General features: G+C 38.2%; 2 protein-coding genes across 2 annotated transcripts in view; one reads left to right on the top strand and one right to left on the bottom strand.

The window, feature by feature from the left end:
• The window catches only part of METTL24 (methyltransferase like 24), a 74,404-nt gene extending 73,470 nt beyond the window's left edge, over nucleotides 1–934 (top strand). Inside the window, exon 6 of the mRNA XM_067546590.1 lies at nucleotides 724–934. Coding sequence (XP_067402691.1) covers nucleotides 724–750 — 27 coding nt within the window. The 3' untranslated portion in view covers nucleotides 751–934. The remainder of the gene's footprint in view (nucleotides 1–723) is intronic.
• Nucleotides 935–4,048: 3,114 nt separating this feature from the next.
• CDC40 (cell division cycle 40) overlaps nucleotides 4,049–17,497 on the bottom strand; it is a 56,328-nt gene continuing 42,879 nt past the window's right edge. Inside the window, exons 11-16 of the mRNA XM_067546585.1 lie at nucleotides 15,918–16,019; nucleotides 12,111–12,226; nucleotides 11,780–11,913; nucleotides 7,600–7,676; nucleotides 5,930–6,074; nucleotides 4,049–4,540 (exon numbers count right to left, since the gene is read on the bottom strand). Coding sequence (XP_067402686.1) covers nucleotides 4,363–4,540; nucleotides 5,930–6,074; nucleotides 7,600–7,676; nucleotides 11,780–11,913; nucleotides 12,111–12,226; nucleotides 15,918–16,019 — 752 coding nt within the window. The 3' untranslated portion in view covers nucleotides 4,049–4,362. The remainder of the gene's footprint in view (nucleotides 4,541–5,929; nucleotides 6,075–7,599; nucleotides 7,677–11,779; nucleotides 11,914–12,110; nucleotides 12,227–15,917; nucleotides 16,020–17,497) is intronic.

Genomic DNA, 17,497 nt, shown 5'->3' with positions numbered 1-17,497 from the left:
AGAGCCTGCTTCAGAGCTAACAGGACAGGTTGTTTTGACTTGGGTCTGCTGTGAGATCTGGAACATTGGAACCAATAGACCATTAATTACCTTTTGGACAATAGATGCAAAGTCACAAACCCTTCTAAAATAGAGGAACCACCTTTGGGTGAGACATGACCAGACAGAGCCCTAATGTGCAAAAATGCAAATGAAAAATGGAAAGCATTAGGAGTTAGGTAATTCCAAAGTACTTTTTTTTCTTAAAAAGAACATATGAACTCTACTAATTGGAATTCTTCAACTCCCACTCCTACCCCTCCCCCAACCCATATTTTTAACTTCAACCTGATTTACCTTTTGGAAGGGGAGCCAAAGCCAAGCCCACTTTGGAAGAAAGATGTGACTTCAGAGGTGTAGGTACTTACCATTCTTTATGGAGATGATGATGATGAGGGCTTCATATGAGCCCAGTTTTGCTCGTAGAACTGTGGCCCTGAGAAAGTCTTAATCCACAATCAAAATTGAAGCCACTTCTGGATTTTATTTATTTAGGGAAAGTACGATTTGTCAGTACACTTACCTTTTCAAGGAGATAAAGGAGACAAAGAAGACCTAGCTGAAAATGGTCTGACATAAAGCTCACCACCATTTTGGAATCATTTGAGGGTTCTTTTACCTTCCTATTTTTGTGTTTTTCCATAAAAACCATCTTGGATTTTGACTAAAACCCTTCCCCCACAGGTGAACAATGTGAAGTCGGTATGCTGACTACAGTCAGAGACTGGTGAATGGAGGGAGAAGTGTCACATGGGGATCCAGAGGCTGAAAACCTCAGTTAAACAGCTAATCTGCCTGAGGATGAGCAAGAGCTACCTAAGAAAGGTATAAGCTAAGGTGTGAGTTTAAAATCATTACAATTATACCAACATAACTCACCATGAAGACTCTTAAAAATGCACTCATATCATTTATGTTCCTTTGGAAGCACATAGTGAGTTATACTGGTATAACTATAAAGTATAATTCTACTGTTACAACTGGCAAAGTTTCTCAAGTAGACAAGCCCTAAACCAGCACTCCAGCCTGAGGTTGTCCAGGTTACAGAAACATGTCTGCTTAGCTACTAACCATCTTTAAGCTTCGTAAGTCTACACATTGAAATTGCTCCCCATAAGGCTTATATTATACCCTAGCTCTCCAGGCCATTGGGGGAGGGGGGGAATCAAGCTTGATCAATCCTCTCACTCTTTTTTACTAATGATACTGAACTAGGTATGAATCACCGCTTCACATTCTAGTTCTTATTTGGACCACTAAAGTCAAATACATCTGTGATAACATTAACTTTTAGCACTCCCTCAATGGCCTATTGTACGGTAATTAACAGGTAGCCTCAAACAGGCTCAATAATTAATACCAAACACTAACATTACTTTACCATGTTATAACAATGTAATAAATGGGTTTATGGTCAAATTTTCAATAGCACTTAAGCGTTTGAGGCCCTTAAGTCCATCAAACCTAGGTTTCTAAGTGTCCAAGGCTCCTAAGTCATGTAGGCACTCTTGAAAATTTCACCCCTCAACAACAAGAGAGGTGTTCTTGGACTGCTGCAAGAGAGTCACAGAACTTCCAAATTGACTGGAGAGATTCATATTAATTTTGCTATAGGGCAACAGCCCTCTAATTTACATTTTATAAAATACTTTTGTTAAGCCATCTTAGAGTAGTAAGCCCTAAACGTTATTCAGAGGAACAACTTACATATTAAAGAAGTTTGCTGGTATGTTGATACTAGTCTATTTAAAGCAGCCTTCCATAATTATGTTTACCCTTCCTCCCCCCGTATCAGAGGTGAGGTTTTTGGCCAACAAAAATGAGGCTTTTCTTATGATTATCTGGGAGAGATGGTGAAAAGATTGTGTGCCTGGGCTGGCAGGTCTTCAGAATGAGTTTGCAAGGCTGATTTGAAGGCACAGTATTATAAACTAGTATTCTAAACAGCCACATGGAGTTGATAGTTGACTCATGTTATAAATCAGTTTGTCTGGAGATACATTTTCATTGCATTGCACAAAAATATTGTAAGGCGTAAGCAGCTGCATCTGACTGAAAACTATTACTAAGTTTGTACAAGACAGATGCCAAGGCCAGCTACTTCAATGGAGGCAGCCCCTTCACCAGCAAGTTGTGTGGGGAGATGTGGTGGTGGGAAACATCCCACACAAAAAGGCAAAATCCAAGAGAAAGTTGTCACCAGGTTAAAGGGATGCTTGAGCCTCCAGGGCAGAGCTCAGAAGGAGTGATTTGGGTAGCTCACTTATGTACAAAATCCTCACTATAGTATTCAAAAAGCATCTGAATTGTAGGCAATATGTTACTCATATTTCCTTAAAATTACAGTAGATCAAGGGCAATGATTATGGAGCTGTCATATCAACTTCACAGGCCAGGTTGTAAATATTTATGCCAGCCAATATGGAGACTTACTTGACCTGGTCCTTCACAAAAGAACTACTTTCAGCTTGAAAAACGTTGCATGCTTAGGCTTATGCCAATGGAGAATTTGTTCGAAAAATCTGAAGCATGCTGTTTTCTAGTTAAGGGTCTCAATTCCCACCTTCCAAAATCACACCACACCAGTTTTTTCCCCACCAACTTCAGGCAAAAGGCCTAGGAGTTGTCTTACTCATTTATCGCTTTGAGAATTACTTCACGAGGCTAGCCTTTTTTTTTTTTTTGGAGTCCATAAATCTTTATAAAATTGATGGGGAGAAAAATCTTACAAATTAAAAGCCTTTGCAGGTTCCCATGCAGGCTTTAAAAATTCCACAAAGGATTAACTCAGTGAGCAAACAACAGAGGGGGACAAAGGATCTGATTTAGAAGGCAGGTTCTGGTTGAGTTCTGATGCAGGTTTTTACAGAAGTCTTTTTGTTAGACATTGAATTCATCAACTCCTGTGGAGTGTGTAAGATCTGTATTTTACTCACGAAAGTTTATTTATCAACTCAAAAATGGAAAATGGTCTGCCAGAATTTAGTGGCTTCACTGGAGCATTTCTGCACCAGTGGTATGCACAAGTGGTGGGTGAATCTTGTGACTGAACAAGATGTTCTTACATATCTATACAGTGAAATAGTTCAAGAAAATATGCTGTAGTTAGTTTCCATGTATCAATGATTTTAAGTGCTTTCTAAACAATAAGGAAAAGCCAAGACAAAAATCTAATTAGGATACGTTAAAGATCTGCTACTTTTGCCAAAAATCCTTATGGAATGTTATATCTGGCCTGCCTGAGACCTGGTCTACACTTACCTTCAAATTCAGCAGGAGGCGACAGGAGTTACACAAGCTATGCAGAGTAGGATAATGAGTATTTGACTTGGATAGGCTAGAAGCAAGGATTAAACTAAAAGCAGATTTTTATACAAAAGATTTATTAAAAATAAGTTCTTAAAAAAAAGAGATTGTGACATTTATATACAGTAGCTTAGCACGGAAACAATATGGTGCATATAATGCAAGAACAGGGAGTAGTAAAGTGAACCCTGTACAAGTGTAGGATTAAGAAACAGTGAATGTTGTTTTCTTTGAAATAGGCCCTCATAAAGCATGATAATTAACAGCAGATGGAACTTACCTTGTTTTTTTTTTTGATTTTTTAAAATTATTATTATTATTATAAAGGAAACTTTTAAATCAAGATGGTTACACAGCGGAACCTCCATCATCAGTGTCATGTGAATGTTCAAGTCAAGATACAAATGTAAGAACATAGATGGAGGGTTTAGTGAACACATTCTGCAGGGTATTCTCAGTTTGTTCATTGGGTAGTATATGCTAAAACCTTTGATCAGCTGTTTGTACGCTGGTTGTGTACTCTAAGAAGTCAGAAGAAACTTAGGTGCCATAGACTACTGCCAAAAAGTCTATTAAAGGGGCATCTTCAAGATCTACTGCAGTAAAGATTAAAGAGGTTCTTCTTCGGAGCTGTGCCATTCCAGAACGCAACAAAACTGCTGGTTTTCTACTTCCACACTATATACTTGTGTGATATCCAGAATCACAAACTAGAAAATATATATTTATTTTAAAAAGTTTATCAAACAGAAAATAAGTTATCAAATTAATATTTGCTTCTGACCACTTCACATGACTGTTCTCAGCTTCTCACAGATTTTGAAGTCATACATACAACTGTAGTCTTTCAGCTAAGTCTTCTGCCTGAGAGGTTTCCCATTTCCAAGAGTGTACAGTGTACTTTAATAGTGGAGAACCTGAAAACAGCTGGAAGTTCAAAATCAAACCATCTTCAGCAGAGTTCATGTTTACAAATCTCAGATTTTCACAAATAAGTCTTATAAAATTTTAGTTCCTTTAGTCCCACAGTTTAATAAGACCATCCCAGCCACACGTGATGACCTTGGATGTTTCATGTGGATGCCACACTGCACCTATACAAACTTTGTCATGTGCTTTTAACCTACTATAGAGTTTTGTCGTCTTCCAGTCCCAGATGTTGAGTTTTCCATCTGCATCACCTGATATCACATAGCTGTATTAAAAAAAATTAAAAACTGAATTAAAAACTCACAGAACTTTTATTATTTTTCATTTTTGGAAGATTTTAACATTTGCTTTATAATAATGTTTTAAATTAATGCAAAAAACAGATTAAAGATAATTTTATACTGGGGAATGGAAAAAATTTAGTAATCCAATACGCCTTCCATTCAAGAGAGTCTGTTTCAACAGACAGTAAGAATTCCAAAGAATTAGCATGCATGATGTGTTCTAAAGAGCCCAAGCTCTTGCTATGCAGTGATTCATTAGCATCATCTGTGAGGTAAATATGCTAAGCAATGCGATTATACCATGTATTATGTTGCTTGAGTAATATAGCCTACTGAGACGATAAGTAAAAATTCCCCTCCTCCCCCCAAAATAAATAATTTGCAGAGATTTTTCTTCAATTTTTAAGGGATTTTTTAAACACTTTTGCTATGCATTATGCTAATCATGCACATAATTTCTTTGTTATCTACAGCAAATGAAATGGGCATAACTGTCTTAAAATGACAAATGTGACACCTCTCAGGAAAGCTGCAGATGGGAGTTAGCTGTACTACTTCATTAGGCAAATTGGAAGAATCTGGCTTCAATCTAGATTCAAGGTTTTGCTTTAAATTTGAACCTGAGATACGTGTAGAGCCCTGCAAATCTGCAGATGTCTGCTTTATATCGGATTGGCTGTGGATACAAATTTTGTATCTGTGCAGAGCTCTAAGTATGTGTGTGCAGGAAGGTTTCTTGTGACTACTGCAGACTGTGTGTATAGGAAGCCAGTTGCTGCTCCCATAATCATGGCTGCCTAGCTCCAGTGCAAGTTAGAAGAGGACGCACCCTGCTCTAACACTGCTGATGTTATAAAGTCCCTTACAACAGCAGAGGATCAGGTGCATTGGAGCTCAGGTCTGAAAGTCCCTTAGAGCCCCCAGCCTGCCCTCAATATGCTTCCTCCTCTCCCTTTCACTTTGAGGCGGGGGTGGGGGAGGTTGTGACTGGTGTAGCAGGCACTTTAGCTGCCCCATAAATTGAGATTTATCCTACCTAAGGAAGGCATCTGGCTGATTTAGGGTCATAAGAGCACAAAATGGCCTTTGTAGAATGGCGAATTTAGGCCAAAGTGTTCATTGTGAGTACTTCAACTAAATGTTCATTTCTTATACTACTAGGCTAAATGTTAGTACTGAACCTATTTAAGTTAACAAATGGCAAAGGGCAAATTCCCCTTTTTACATCTGCTGTTTGGCTACAGATCATTTTCTGCAATTTTGGGTTAGAAGGACAGCAGCACATCAATATGTTAACAAAGGGTTTAAAAACAAGTTCAGCAGGGTCTCATGACAACTTTAAGACAGAAGTTTGTTTTCATGGAACTTACCTCATGTCAGGTGAAAAATCAACTTGACAAGCATAACCTGCCACCATGTGACCCTTGAAGATTTTCTTTTTGTTTAATCTGAATCTGTTCTGAGCTCCAAAAATCAAAATCTGATTATCCATTGATTGACAAGCCAGCCATTTTCCTGTATGTGCAACAAAGTTCAGGCAGATGTCAATCTTATTCTGAATGAGACTACTGGACCTGAAGAAACAGACTTGACTGAAAGATTTCTAGAACTTTCACTGTCAGTTCTGGTTTTACAGTATTGTGTTAATAAAGCATTTAGTTAAATAAATATGCATGGCTTCTACTGTGTACTGCAGAGATGAGAGCTAGATCCTAGAATGGCCTATTAGCAGCGCACACTCAAAGAAAAGGTATGGACTTGCTCACATCACTCATGTAGAAATATTTCTGGTGTTGCAGACACAAAATTTCATCATACAAAAACAGAAACCTAATTCTGTAATTCTTCCTAAGCCATTTGTGACTAAGTACAGTAATCGGTCATACCCATGGAAAATTTTCGTTGAGATTACTTCTGCGTCTTACAACTAAAAGGCAGAATCCAATACTGGAAATAGTTTGAAAGCCTGTGCATGTATACTCAATTGCCTATAGCAAGTCTCGCTGTTATGACCACATGACACTGTTCACACTTTAACCCACGATGACTTGCTGTCACATTTTAAAATATAGAAGAGGCTTAAATAAAGAACAGACTAGGAGAGCAGATATCCTACTTGTTCAATCAAATAATTGAAACCAAGAGATTAATTAATGAGATGATCCGCATCTTGTGAATTTCTCATTTTAAATTGTGGAACAACAAAGTTACCAGCGGTTTTCTCTTTGCTTGGGCTTTTTTTAAGAGAGCAATTTTACTTAAGTATAAAGCAGGTCTAAAATGTGTTTAAAGATTTTAACCATGTAAATAAATTCCTAAATGTCTAATTTTCAAACCACCTTTTTTAAAAAAAAAAAAAAGGTTCAGAGATAACCAGTAGAAGTGTTTGGAAGGGAAAAGGAAGGGATGCTCTCTAAACCAATCATGTCTCCATCCTTCCTGCTTTGGTGGTGGGTAGGGAGGAGAGAGCAACTTCTGTATGGAAATCCAATGCAGACGCTCCCAGATGAGCAAAGGGACATGCTGAAGAGAGCAGCTGCTCCTTGACCCTTTTCTGCTGGATATATTCCCTCCAACCCAAGCTGTGACTGCACAGCTCATTTTGAAAGACTTTCTCAAGGCTCCCAGGAAAAGAGTGGGCATGCCATAGGGACACTAATCTTCTCTTCTGCTCCCTTTTAGGCTTTATTGCCGTTTTTAGCTTTGTTTGCTCCTGTACGTGTGGAAGTTTTAAACTGACAGAGTTCATTAAAAAAAAATAAGTAGGACCTCTCACTACAGAGAAAGTGAACTAAGACCGTGTCCACATGGGAACTTTTTTTGGTATAACCCAAGGTGTTAATTTAAACTGATATAACCAGTTTGATTACTTTTACTCTGGTATAAGAGTATCTTTTTCCAGTTTTGCTTATGTCATTTGGAAAGGGATTTAAGCTAACCACAAAAATGATACAACAAATATCCATATGAGAGGGTTTATACTGGTATAACTGGTGAAACTTTCCTGCCTAGACAAGGCCAAAGTAAAGAATTAACTTACCATTTGGAGACAAGGTCACTGCAGGCATTGAGTGCATACTTGGCTCTGCTATGTACTTGAAATCTACAGGAATGTCCCTGCAAAGGAAGAAATGTATATGGATGAAGAATTGGAAATATTCAAAAGGCTACCTAAAGTCAGCTGATTTAACCAACCCCTGTAAAACACAGAATGAGAGGTGGTGTCCAGATGACCTAATGCAGATTCCCCCACATTAGTCCTGTCCACACTAATATTCAAACAGCTTTCAGTCACATTTGAGGGAGGCTGTGTGGCAGGGGCAGCAGTGTTTGAAAGTCAGTGCCAGACTCTACTCCATTCCTAGTATAGAGAGCCAGCATATGATAGATTGCATGTGTGAACCTGCTGCCTTTCCAAAGAGGAGTCTTCACTCTGCTAGGAAGAACTCTTTTGTAGTCTGTAAAGTTTAAAACATAAAGCCACCTTAATGCAGGCTCATCTGCTGGAATTTATTCCAGACAGCTCTGCTTTCTGTTAAAATGTACCAGATATAGTCAGGACTGCTGCAGGATATGCTGCCATAAACTATTAGGCAGAATAAAAGAAATTTATGTTTCAAACTTGTTTCAAGCCAAATTATGAAATAGGAAGTAATACAAAATCAGCTTTTTAAAGGTCACAAAAAGATGCTGCCATGGTTGGCTGACCTAAAAACCAATTTAATCTCAATGGCTGTTCTAACTTGAAATTCTACACCGAGGTCCGGTACATTTTCCTCAAAACATTATTTTATGAGCTGAAAATTATAAGCGGTAAGAGTTTCTAACCCTAACTGGCAAAAATTAGAGTATTACACTTGGGTTTCTTTCCTCCTGACCAAACCTAGCAACAATGTTCTCCTTTTCTTAAAAAAAAAAAAATTGTTTTTTGTGCCAAAACAGGAAATAAAAGTTAGGGTCCCTTCAAAAGTCAAGAGAAAGTGTTTGGAACTGCCTGAAATATGAAAACTCTTAAAGGACTTCAATATCCTTATTGGAGCTTGGGGGACTACGGAAACAGACCTCTGCGGGGAAGTCACCTGAAGCCTATGGAGTGCACCAGCCTCATCAACCTAGCAGAAGACGAAACCAGCATTAGATACCACTGTGGAGTACTGGTTCACAAGTGACTTGGAGGTAGGAAAATTTTGAGCTGAGTGTCATTAGCATACTGATAGCACAGAAGCCCAAACCATTTCACTGTTTTCCCAAGTAGCACCATGAAAACATTTAGGAGGAGTGAGAATAAAACCCTGCATTTTCCCAAATCCAGGGTCTTACACAGACCACCTCAATTTAAATATCACTGCCATATGGATGCAATAAGTAGAAAGCAGGAAAGCAAACTTCAGAATATCCCTAGTTAAGATTCCACTGAGCAAATACAGTTTATCTAAAAAAACATTTATTGTTCTATATTCCTACTGTTACAGTTCTACAAAGGAAGGACATTGCAATCTGGTATATATGCAAGCAGAATCTGTACACAGCACTAACATCCATGAAATGGAGATTCAATTCTCATGGGAGAAGTTGTTCCCAGCAAAGTCTGACCATGTCTGACCACTCCCAGCATTGGCCAAGTGAAAATGCTTACCACAAGAGGTTTGATTACAAAACATCCTACAGCATTCCTCTAGACAAATAAGAACACTAAAGCAGCAATTAAAAGCCATATTTAATTACTAGTTTTTAAGAGCATGTGCAGGTCATATTTACTTTTAAAGCTTTTCTGTTTCTTGTTAAAATCTTCAGGCTTATTATTATTATTATTAATAATGTAAAGTAAAGGAAGAGCTATTTGTATATTTAAACATATCAAAAAGCGAAAATCAACTGAGCTATATATAATGCCTGTTAGTTTTTTAACAGAAGAGAAGGATTTGTTCACAACATGACTGGCGACAACTTGACATATAAAATTCTTCAAGCTCCAAAAGCTGCAGTGCTGAACATGTTCATTAGCTTTAAAGTAAATGTAATTAATTTGGATCTTGAAATTTGTCTACAGACAGATTAGCACACTTCATGAAACGTTCTGCATAACAGTCCACAGCAGAGTGGCAAGAGCGTGCTAGATTAGCTTTATAAATCAATCAGTTATTCCATAATTCAAATTTTGGTTAAGATCTATTCTATAGTTCATAATATTTGAATGAGACAAGACTATCCCTGTGACTTCTAATATAATTTGAGGATATCTACGTTTGGGCCAATCAGGCTGTGGCTAGATTCTTTGAGGTAGGGAAGAGGAATGGGAAGGTGACATTCCACCATGTAGCTATATATTTTACCCATTAGCAGGAACCACAAGGAAGAGCTTTCAGTCTCAAAGAGGCAGCAGTTCAGTGCAAGAGAGCCACTGATCCATCAACCAAACAGACGAAATCCCTGTTAGTAGTCATCACATCCAAGGGCTTTTCCTACTCCTTCAGGGGTTTGCTGAAACTGCTTTAAGCTTTCCCACCAGCACCCAGTCAGACCAACAGTACTTCCAGATGAGGAATTTCAGACACAGTTCCCTTCCAGAACCAGTCAAAACACTTACTGGGTCAGCCAGAGAATGATCTGGGCACTTCCTCTCACCCCTAGGGCCAAGTGTACTGCCTCCACATAAGTCCCTAACTGATATCCAGGGAACAAAATCCAGAATGATGAACAGAGATTACCATGTAGCAGCACATGGCAGTAGTGCTAGCCTAGACTACTGCACAAGTTTAAAATTAATCCCAATATACACTTCATTTACTTTTTTTTTTAAAATGCATTCAATTGAATAGTACAATATGGACATCAGTTGAGCACTGCTGTGACCTAGATTCCTCCATACATGAAGGGCAATGTAGAACTACTGTAGATTCTAAAGATAGCCTGCTGGATATTATGAAAGGGCCAGAATGAATCATTTTCTTTAATCATGAAATGCTTTTTGTAAGTTTCAGTAACTGAACAGAACCTCTCTCCCCCAACTCACAACAGAACTGAAGAGTAGTTCAAATAATCTTTCTAAATAAGTCTTTTCTTGGATGGAATCTCATACACAATACAACCACTATAATTAAAAATATATATATATATTTTCCTTGTGGTTCTCAATGCAACTCTAAAAGAAGATGGCTGAAAAGCGAGAAGGAAACTATTCGGTTTGTTAGTTATCTCTATGGTACTTTAAAGTAGTATGGCACCGGCCATTCTTTATACATGTAATTGAAGTGCTGATACACCTCCTGTGGGATAACAGAGGAGAGAAACCATTAACCGAATGTTGTCTGCCATAAGCAGATATGGCTGTGCCCATTGTTTCCACGTAGTGTGTCCATGGCAACACTTTTATTTTAGAAGTAAAATTAAAATAATCTGATTGGTGTTCGTCTAGTGCTAGGAGTAGGAAGCAAATCATCTGTGTGTGTTATACAGGAGCAGGAAGAACACATACTGTAAGACTATCCATCTTAGAAAAAGATTCTAGCAACAATTTTTCTATTACTGCAGGTGCTATTGTAGATTGATTTTTATCTAAACCAAACAAGATATTTTATTTAATTTGGGGGGTAGTATATTGAATAAATGTGACCTGATGCTCAAGAGCATTCATACCAATGAAGTCCTCTGTAAACTATGAAATTCTCTGCTTTGCTTTAGGATAGAGATAATGAAATTTTTACAGGTTTTAAAAAGCAGCCCTCAGATAATAAGTACTGCAACACAGAACAGATGTACGCCAGTAAAAAGTTAAGTGTTAGACATTTTTAAAATCTTTACTTCATAGGGATTTTAAAGATACAATTAATTGTATTACATCTAGTTTCTGGAAGGGATGTTTCATTTGACTGAACAAATATTAAGAACTGGCTCACAGACTGGCCAGTGGACTGCAGAACATACGGGTTTGGTGTGGAGTATTTATGATTGCTCAACAGCTCTGCAAAGTAGATAGACTAGAAACTAGTAACAGTGATTTTTTTCTGGCACTAGTTCCTTTTAAATATTTCAATTACTGTAGAGAAAAATATACATGGATTTGTGGAAGTTAAATTAATTTAACTTTTTGTTTGGCTAGCCAGAAGTTACTGCACCAAAAAACTTCAAAGTAACCGCATCAATTTGATTTAAAAATTGTTAACTATTTTCCAGTTTGCTCTGTACTAATTTGAAATCAAACTTTGAGGTTTGAAACTTACCATTCCCAGACTCTTAAACTCTTGTCATCAGATGTACTCACAAATCGTCTATTCTCATCCACAAACACAATGGTGTTGACAGCTCCCAAATGCCTATCGTACTCCTGCACAATCTCCCCACTTCGAATGTCCCACTGCAAGTTAAACAACCAGAGTAAGAGCCACTTCAATTCAAATACATTCCTGAACTTGAAACTATAAAGCTTCTGATATTCAGTAAGACTTTCATGACAGAAAGCAAGCACTCCAGCAACAGCTTTTGGGGGAGTGTTCATTCAAAAATACAGCAGAGAAAAGTTCAGGAAACATTTTATTAAATTCTGAGCCTTACCTGTACAATTTTCTTATCTGACATTCCTGCCACAAAAAGATTTTGTTTATCTTCATCAGGATTGAATTTGACACAGTATGGAACCTTTCTGTTTGTGAACCTTGAAACACATTGCCCTGTAAACAGACAAACCATTCAAATTAGATCAGTTCTAAAGTTTCACAAGCGTAGTTTTATGAATGATCCAAGTAATAAGCTACCATAAAGTATCCATCGTCATATCTAAAGATGTTTAGCATAGTTTAGATCAGGAGAAAATGAGAACATAGGCTTTCAACTCCCTGAAAGGATGAGAGATTGGGAATGATTCTGGGGACAACTTGGATCTTGTTTATATACATTATATTTTATATAAGACCTTTTTCTCCATAAAGTTTCCCACCATTGCTACCACTTTCACAGGTCATCTCTGGTTCAATTCATGCAGCTGGTCACACCCTGGACCCAATCTTTAGTCTAGATATCAATACTGATGAAATCACAATCCAGCCACTGTCTTGGACAGATCCTTCACCTCCATTAAGGCAGTGGTCAGAGCACTCAAGCTCTTAGGCAACACAACAGATCAATGATCCTGATTTGACCATGAATACTCACTGACACCATCAAATTCCAAAGCCTGCTAAAAGACACCAGCACCCCACTAACAGGATGTGTCATCTAGAACCTGGTGACTCATCACCTTCACTGCTAGACCCATCACTTGTGGAGTTTCATAAAGATCAATTCTCTCTCCATTCCTTTTCAAGATCTATATACAACCACTAGGTGAACTGGTCAGACAACATGAACTCAAAGTGCCAGCGATATGCAGATGACACACAGTTCTACCTATCCTTCACCACATACGATCACACCACCATGGCCCAATGTTTGGACAAGATCAACTGCTTGAAGCTGAACCCAAGCAAGACAGAAGCTATGCTTGGAGTCAGAAGAAAACATTTTGAAGAGTTTGCAGCCACAGTGTAGTCTCCTTTGACTGAAAGCATACAGCCACAATTGGTCAATTCAGCAGTCAAATCAGGAGCACTCACTGATGCTAAGTACTCACATAGAAAACATTACTCAAAGATGCGGCTATCATCTGTGGTTGGCTAGGAGACTCCACCACATCATGGCAAATGATGACGTGGCCTCTTGCTATCACCACCTCTTGGATGGAGTACAGAAATATGACACTGGGCATAAAGCCGTCAGTGCTTAGGAAACTCCAATCAGTAGAGAATGCTGAAGCACATCTTCTCAGCAAACACAGGTTACAGCAAACACCCCAACCCTGTCCTCTTCTCCTTACACTGGCTTCCCATAGAATATTTAATCCAATTCAAGGTCTCAGTCCTTATTTTGAGAGCACTCAATGGCCTGGGCCAAAGGAATCTAAAAGATGAACTGAAGCTCCAGGTTGAAGACTGTGGTTGACAACTACACTACTCTGGCACAACAGAACTTTCTATAATAAGGGTAAAATTCATTTAGGTGGGAGACAGAACTTTCTCCAGGGGCCAGCTGGACTGTGGAATGACATCAGCAAGGACCTAAACATAAAAAATGTCACCACCTTTTGCTCTTACTGTGAGATGCATTTCTTTGACCTTGCCTTCTCTAATGGATGGGTGTGTGTGTGTGTGTGTGTGTGTGTGTGTGTGTGTGTGTGTGTGTGTGTGTGTGTGTGTGTGTGTGTGTGTGTGTGTGTGTGTGTGTGTGTGTGTGTGTGTGTGTGTGTGTGTGTGTGTGTGTGTGTGAGAGAAATAAAAATATCCCAGAACAAAAAACACTTCATTGCACAAATGTCTCCCCCAGGGAGAGAACAACCACATAATAGGTGTTAGTTATGTTGCTTAATGCATTGCTGGAAGGTTTTCAGATACTAGTGAGAAGTGTGGTATAAAAACCTATACAGAATAGAACTGACCAGGACAGATCCATTGCTGGTGGCAACAGTGGAAGAACTAGTAAAACTAGTCACTGCCTGTCGGTTTTTTAACCCAATGTCATCTAGACCTGCTCTGATGACAAGAGTGGTTAAAATGCTGTCAGCCATGTGCATCTTTTTTATATTACTATTTTCATTGTTGCTACCACAAGCTAATTTTAAGGAAAACAATCAGACTTAGCCTTGTAAGCTAAGTGTCAGGAGATTTTGATGCCTCTGAACAAAGATGCACTCCTACACAGCTCTTGTAATAGTTTCTAGCCTTGATATTGTATGTATTTTAGGATGGCACAGTTCGGCTCCTGTATCTATCATCAATTAATAAGCATGAGGAGAAAAAAAACCCAGTTTTGACTTTGAAAGACCAGGCTGAATTTGCAGGCTAAGAGTTCGAAAAAATATTTTTTCCCTTGTAAACTAAGCAAGGAGGTTACACACATCTCGGAGATACAAACCTGGAAGGCCAACAATACCACTGTAACAAAGCCAGTTTTAAAGGGAAGAACTAAACTGAATTCATGCAGAACACATGACTTACTGGAGTTCAAGCACCAGCAACAGTGATCCTCACCTACTTATAAAGATCTGGCAGAGGCAACTCCAGCCAATCTGCCACTGTAGACGAAACAACGTGCCCCCCTTTCCTATCCCCTAGAACAGAAGTTCTCAACAGAAGTGATGGTTCCATCGTTATGGAAGAAGTGGGTGCCATGCATTCTGGGTTTGGCCCAACTCCATCTGTTATGACGGAGGAATGGCAGGGCCAAATTTGAGTGAGTGGCGTTGTGACTTGGTGCATGGGGTCACAGTGTCACTTAGTTTTGGTCCATCCGCCCCCAGGAAGATGCCTAGTTTGCCTATAGCTAGAGTGGCCCTTGAGCTCTGATATGCAAGATATTATTAAAAATAACAGTACTGACAGTTCTGTGTAACAAAGACTCTTCTCTGGAGTTGCCCCATCCTGAATATTTTCACTCTGTTAATAGCTGTTTTCCTACATTGAAAAAAATCTAGATAAAAGGACCTTGAACATGACTATTAATAAAGTGGCCTGCACACTCAGTGCAAAGTGAAAGATGACTGGCTGTTTATATATACAACTGACGCTAAAATCAGTCACCACACCAGTTAAAATAAAACAAACTTCATATATTTTGGCAAATACACAAAAGTAAGGAAGTCTGCAGTTAAGTATTGAATATCTGCTAAAATACCACAGAGGCACAATGGGAGTAGTAGTGCAGAAAGTGATATTTAGTATTTAATAGGATTTAAAATACCGGTTTTTTATTGTACATTTGGCCGAGACACTCAGCATTAGGTGAATGTAATTATTTGTTAAAGTTCTTTGCGATGAAAATCCAAATCTTGTGAAATAAATTTAGTTATAATTACCGTTATTTCTTTCCCCAACCCTTTTGGGACAATTCTATTTTTTTAATCTGGAAGAATTATTATGGAATAAATCCTTTACCAAATTACAATACAAAAATTCAATTAAAAATTTACTTTTACTACTTAATTTTGGTCTTATAAGTGAAGGGGTACCAAATAATTCTCTCATTTGGTAAAAGTTTGGTTTCATTTTTAGACTTTCTAGGTAAATTTTCAGTTCAAAGTAATTAAAAAAAAGTGTAAACCCTTGTTAAGGATTTTTAACTTACACATCAAGACACCCTTACCTTTAGCTTTACAGTGACAACAAACACATTTAGGAAAAGAGAAAATTGCTCTCCGTTTTATTTGAGACAGCAATGTTGCAATATAAGAGCATATAATAATGAAAGAAACAGCATGGCTATTAAAACAGTAGGTATTTACTATTAGTTACAATGAGTATCACTCTTGAACATGTACACATTTAAGCTTACCTGTTTCAGTGTCCCAGAGTTTAAGATACCGGTCATAAGCTGCACTAAGAAATTGAGTTCCAGCATTGTTAAAGCAGATGTCTCGAACTGCTTTACTGTGTCCTACAAGATAAAAAAAAAAGTGTGGTAGAGAGAAGAATTAACTCTTTACCCTTAATGCTAGGAATTAGGATTTTCTGGAATATGTTACTACATATAGAATGTAGAGAAACCATAATACTAAATGGTTACAGCTTTTAATTACACTCTCTGGCAACACAGAAAATTACTTACTAGAACTTATCTAAGAATTTCTTGCGAATTTAGTTCCAGCAGACCAACTCAACTGGAAAAGTAACAGTACCTTCAAAGGGCTGCTAGAAGATTTGAAAATAAAGCCATTAGGAATTACATCTGCAAAGAGACTGACCACAATGCTGCAGAAAATTCTAAAATTTCTCCAGATTAAACACAGCATACCTTTAAAAATAAACATCTAGTTGTGGAATAAGACTGACCACAGTAGGCCTACCTACACTAGAAAAATCTTCCATTGCTGCACCACCATAGTTGTAGCCCTACAAGTTGTCAGTCATGCACAGAGGGCTCATACAACAACTAGCATTTTTATTACTGTATTGCCTAAACCTGCACTTAACAAGGTTAAGTGACACAGTGGCAAAACATCAGCTACCTCTAGTCGTGATAATGCAATAGCAGGGAATTTCCCAAATCAGTCTAGTGCAGACACAGCCAGATAGAAATTACTTTGGAACTGTATTGACAGTAGGTTTTTTGTAACAAGTGTAATCATCGTAACTCTTAACTAACCTAGTGATCTAAACTGCATGAAGATGGATAAGTGCCAAGATGGCAACAGAAAGATTAGATAACTAGTTTTGTTGATATTCATTTTAAAAATTTGCTGCTCTCCCCCAAAGCAATTTAAATTAAAATATTCATTTTGTTTGCATATTCTACACCAAATGTGATGCAGCTGATCTCTCCACTGCACTGAAATGACATGTACTGAACATCCATTTACAAATATGATGCACAAGTAGAACCTCAAAGTCCACCATTGCTTCAAAGATTCTCCCAGACATAGTTATAACAATGCATTGCATGTGAAAGTATCACAACAGACATTAACATCCAAGACAAAGAAGCAAGGGTGAATCAAGGACTTAACACTAAAGAGGAATTCTATGAAGATGATGCCAACTCCTGAGCACAGCAAAATTCTGGGATGGCTGCAATATTAAGTGGGTAAATAATTTTGGCATGCTTAAATTAAATCCCCTGTGGAACATGGGAAATATTTAGTTCAGGAAGATGTAAGGATATTGCTCAGGTAGAATCATCCCCCACACCTTGCAGTATGATCCTGACTGGCCGTTGTAACACACACACGCGCATGCACACAGACACTCATATAAATACAGCAGGTGAATCTGGCTCATGACAGGAAAGTTCTGAAACCACAGTTCAAAGAGGAGAGTCTCTTCAGAGGGTTCCTTTTCTGAAGCACTGGTTTAGGCAATCTGCTTAGTGCCTTGGGTACCAGGAACATTGGTAAATGACTGTAGATCAGGGAACAA

This window comes from Emydura macquarii, unplaced genomic scaffold (genome assembly GCF_026122565.2).
Source record: "Emydura macquarii macquarii isolate MOO-44397 ecotype Brisbane River unplaced genomic scaffold, CSIRO-AGI_Emac_v2 contig_1146, whole genome shotgun sequence".
In the NCBI taxonomy this organism is placed as follows: domain Eukaryota; kingdom Metazoa; phylum Chordata; order Testudines; family Chelidae; genus Emydura; species Emydura macquarii.
Note: the sequence above shows the minus strand (reverse complement) of the source record. Positions and strands in the feature narration are given on the sequence as shown.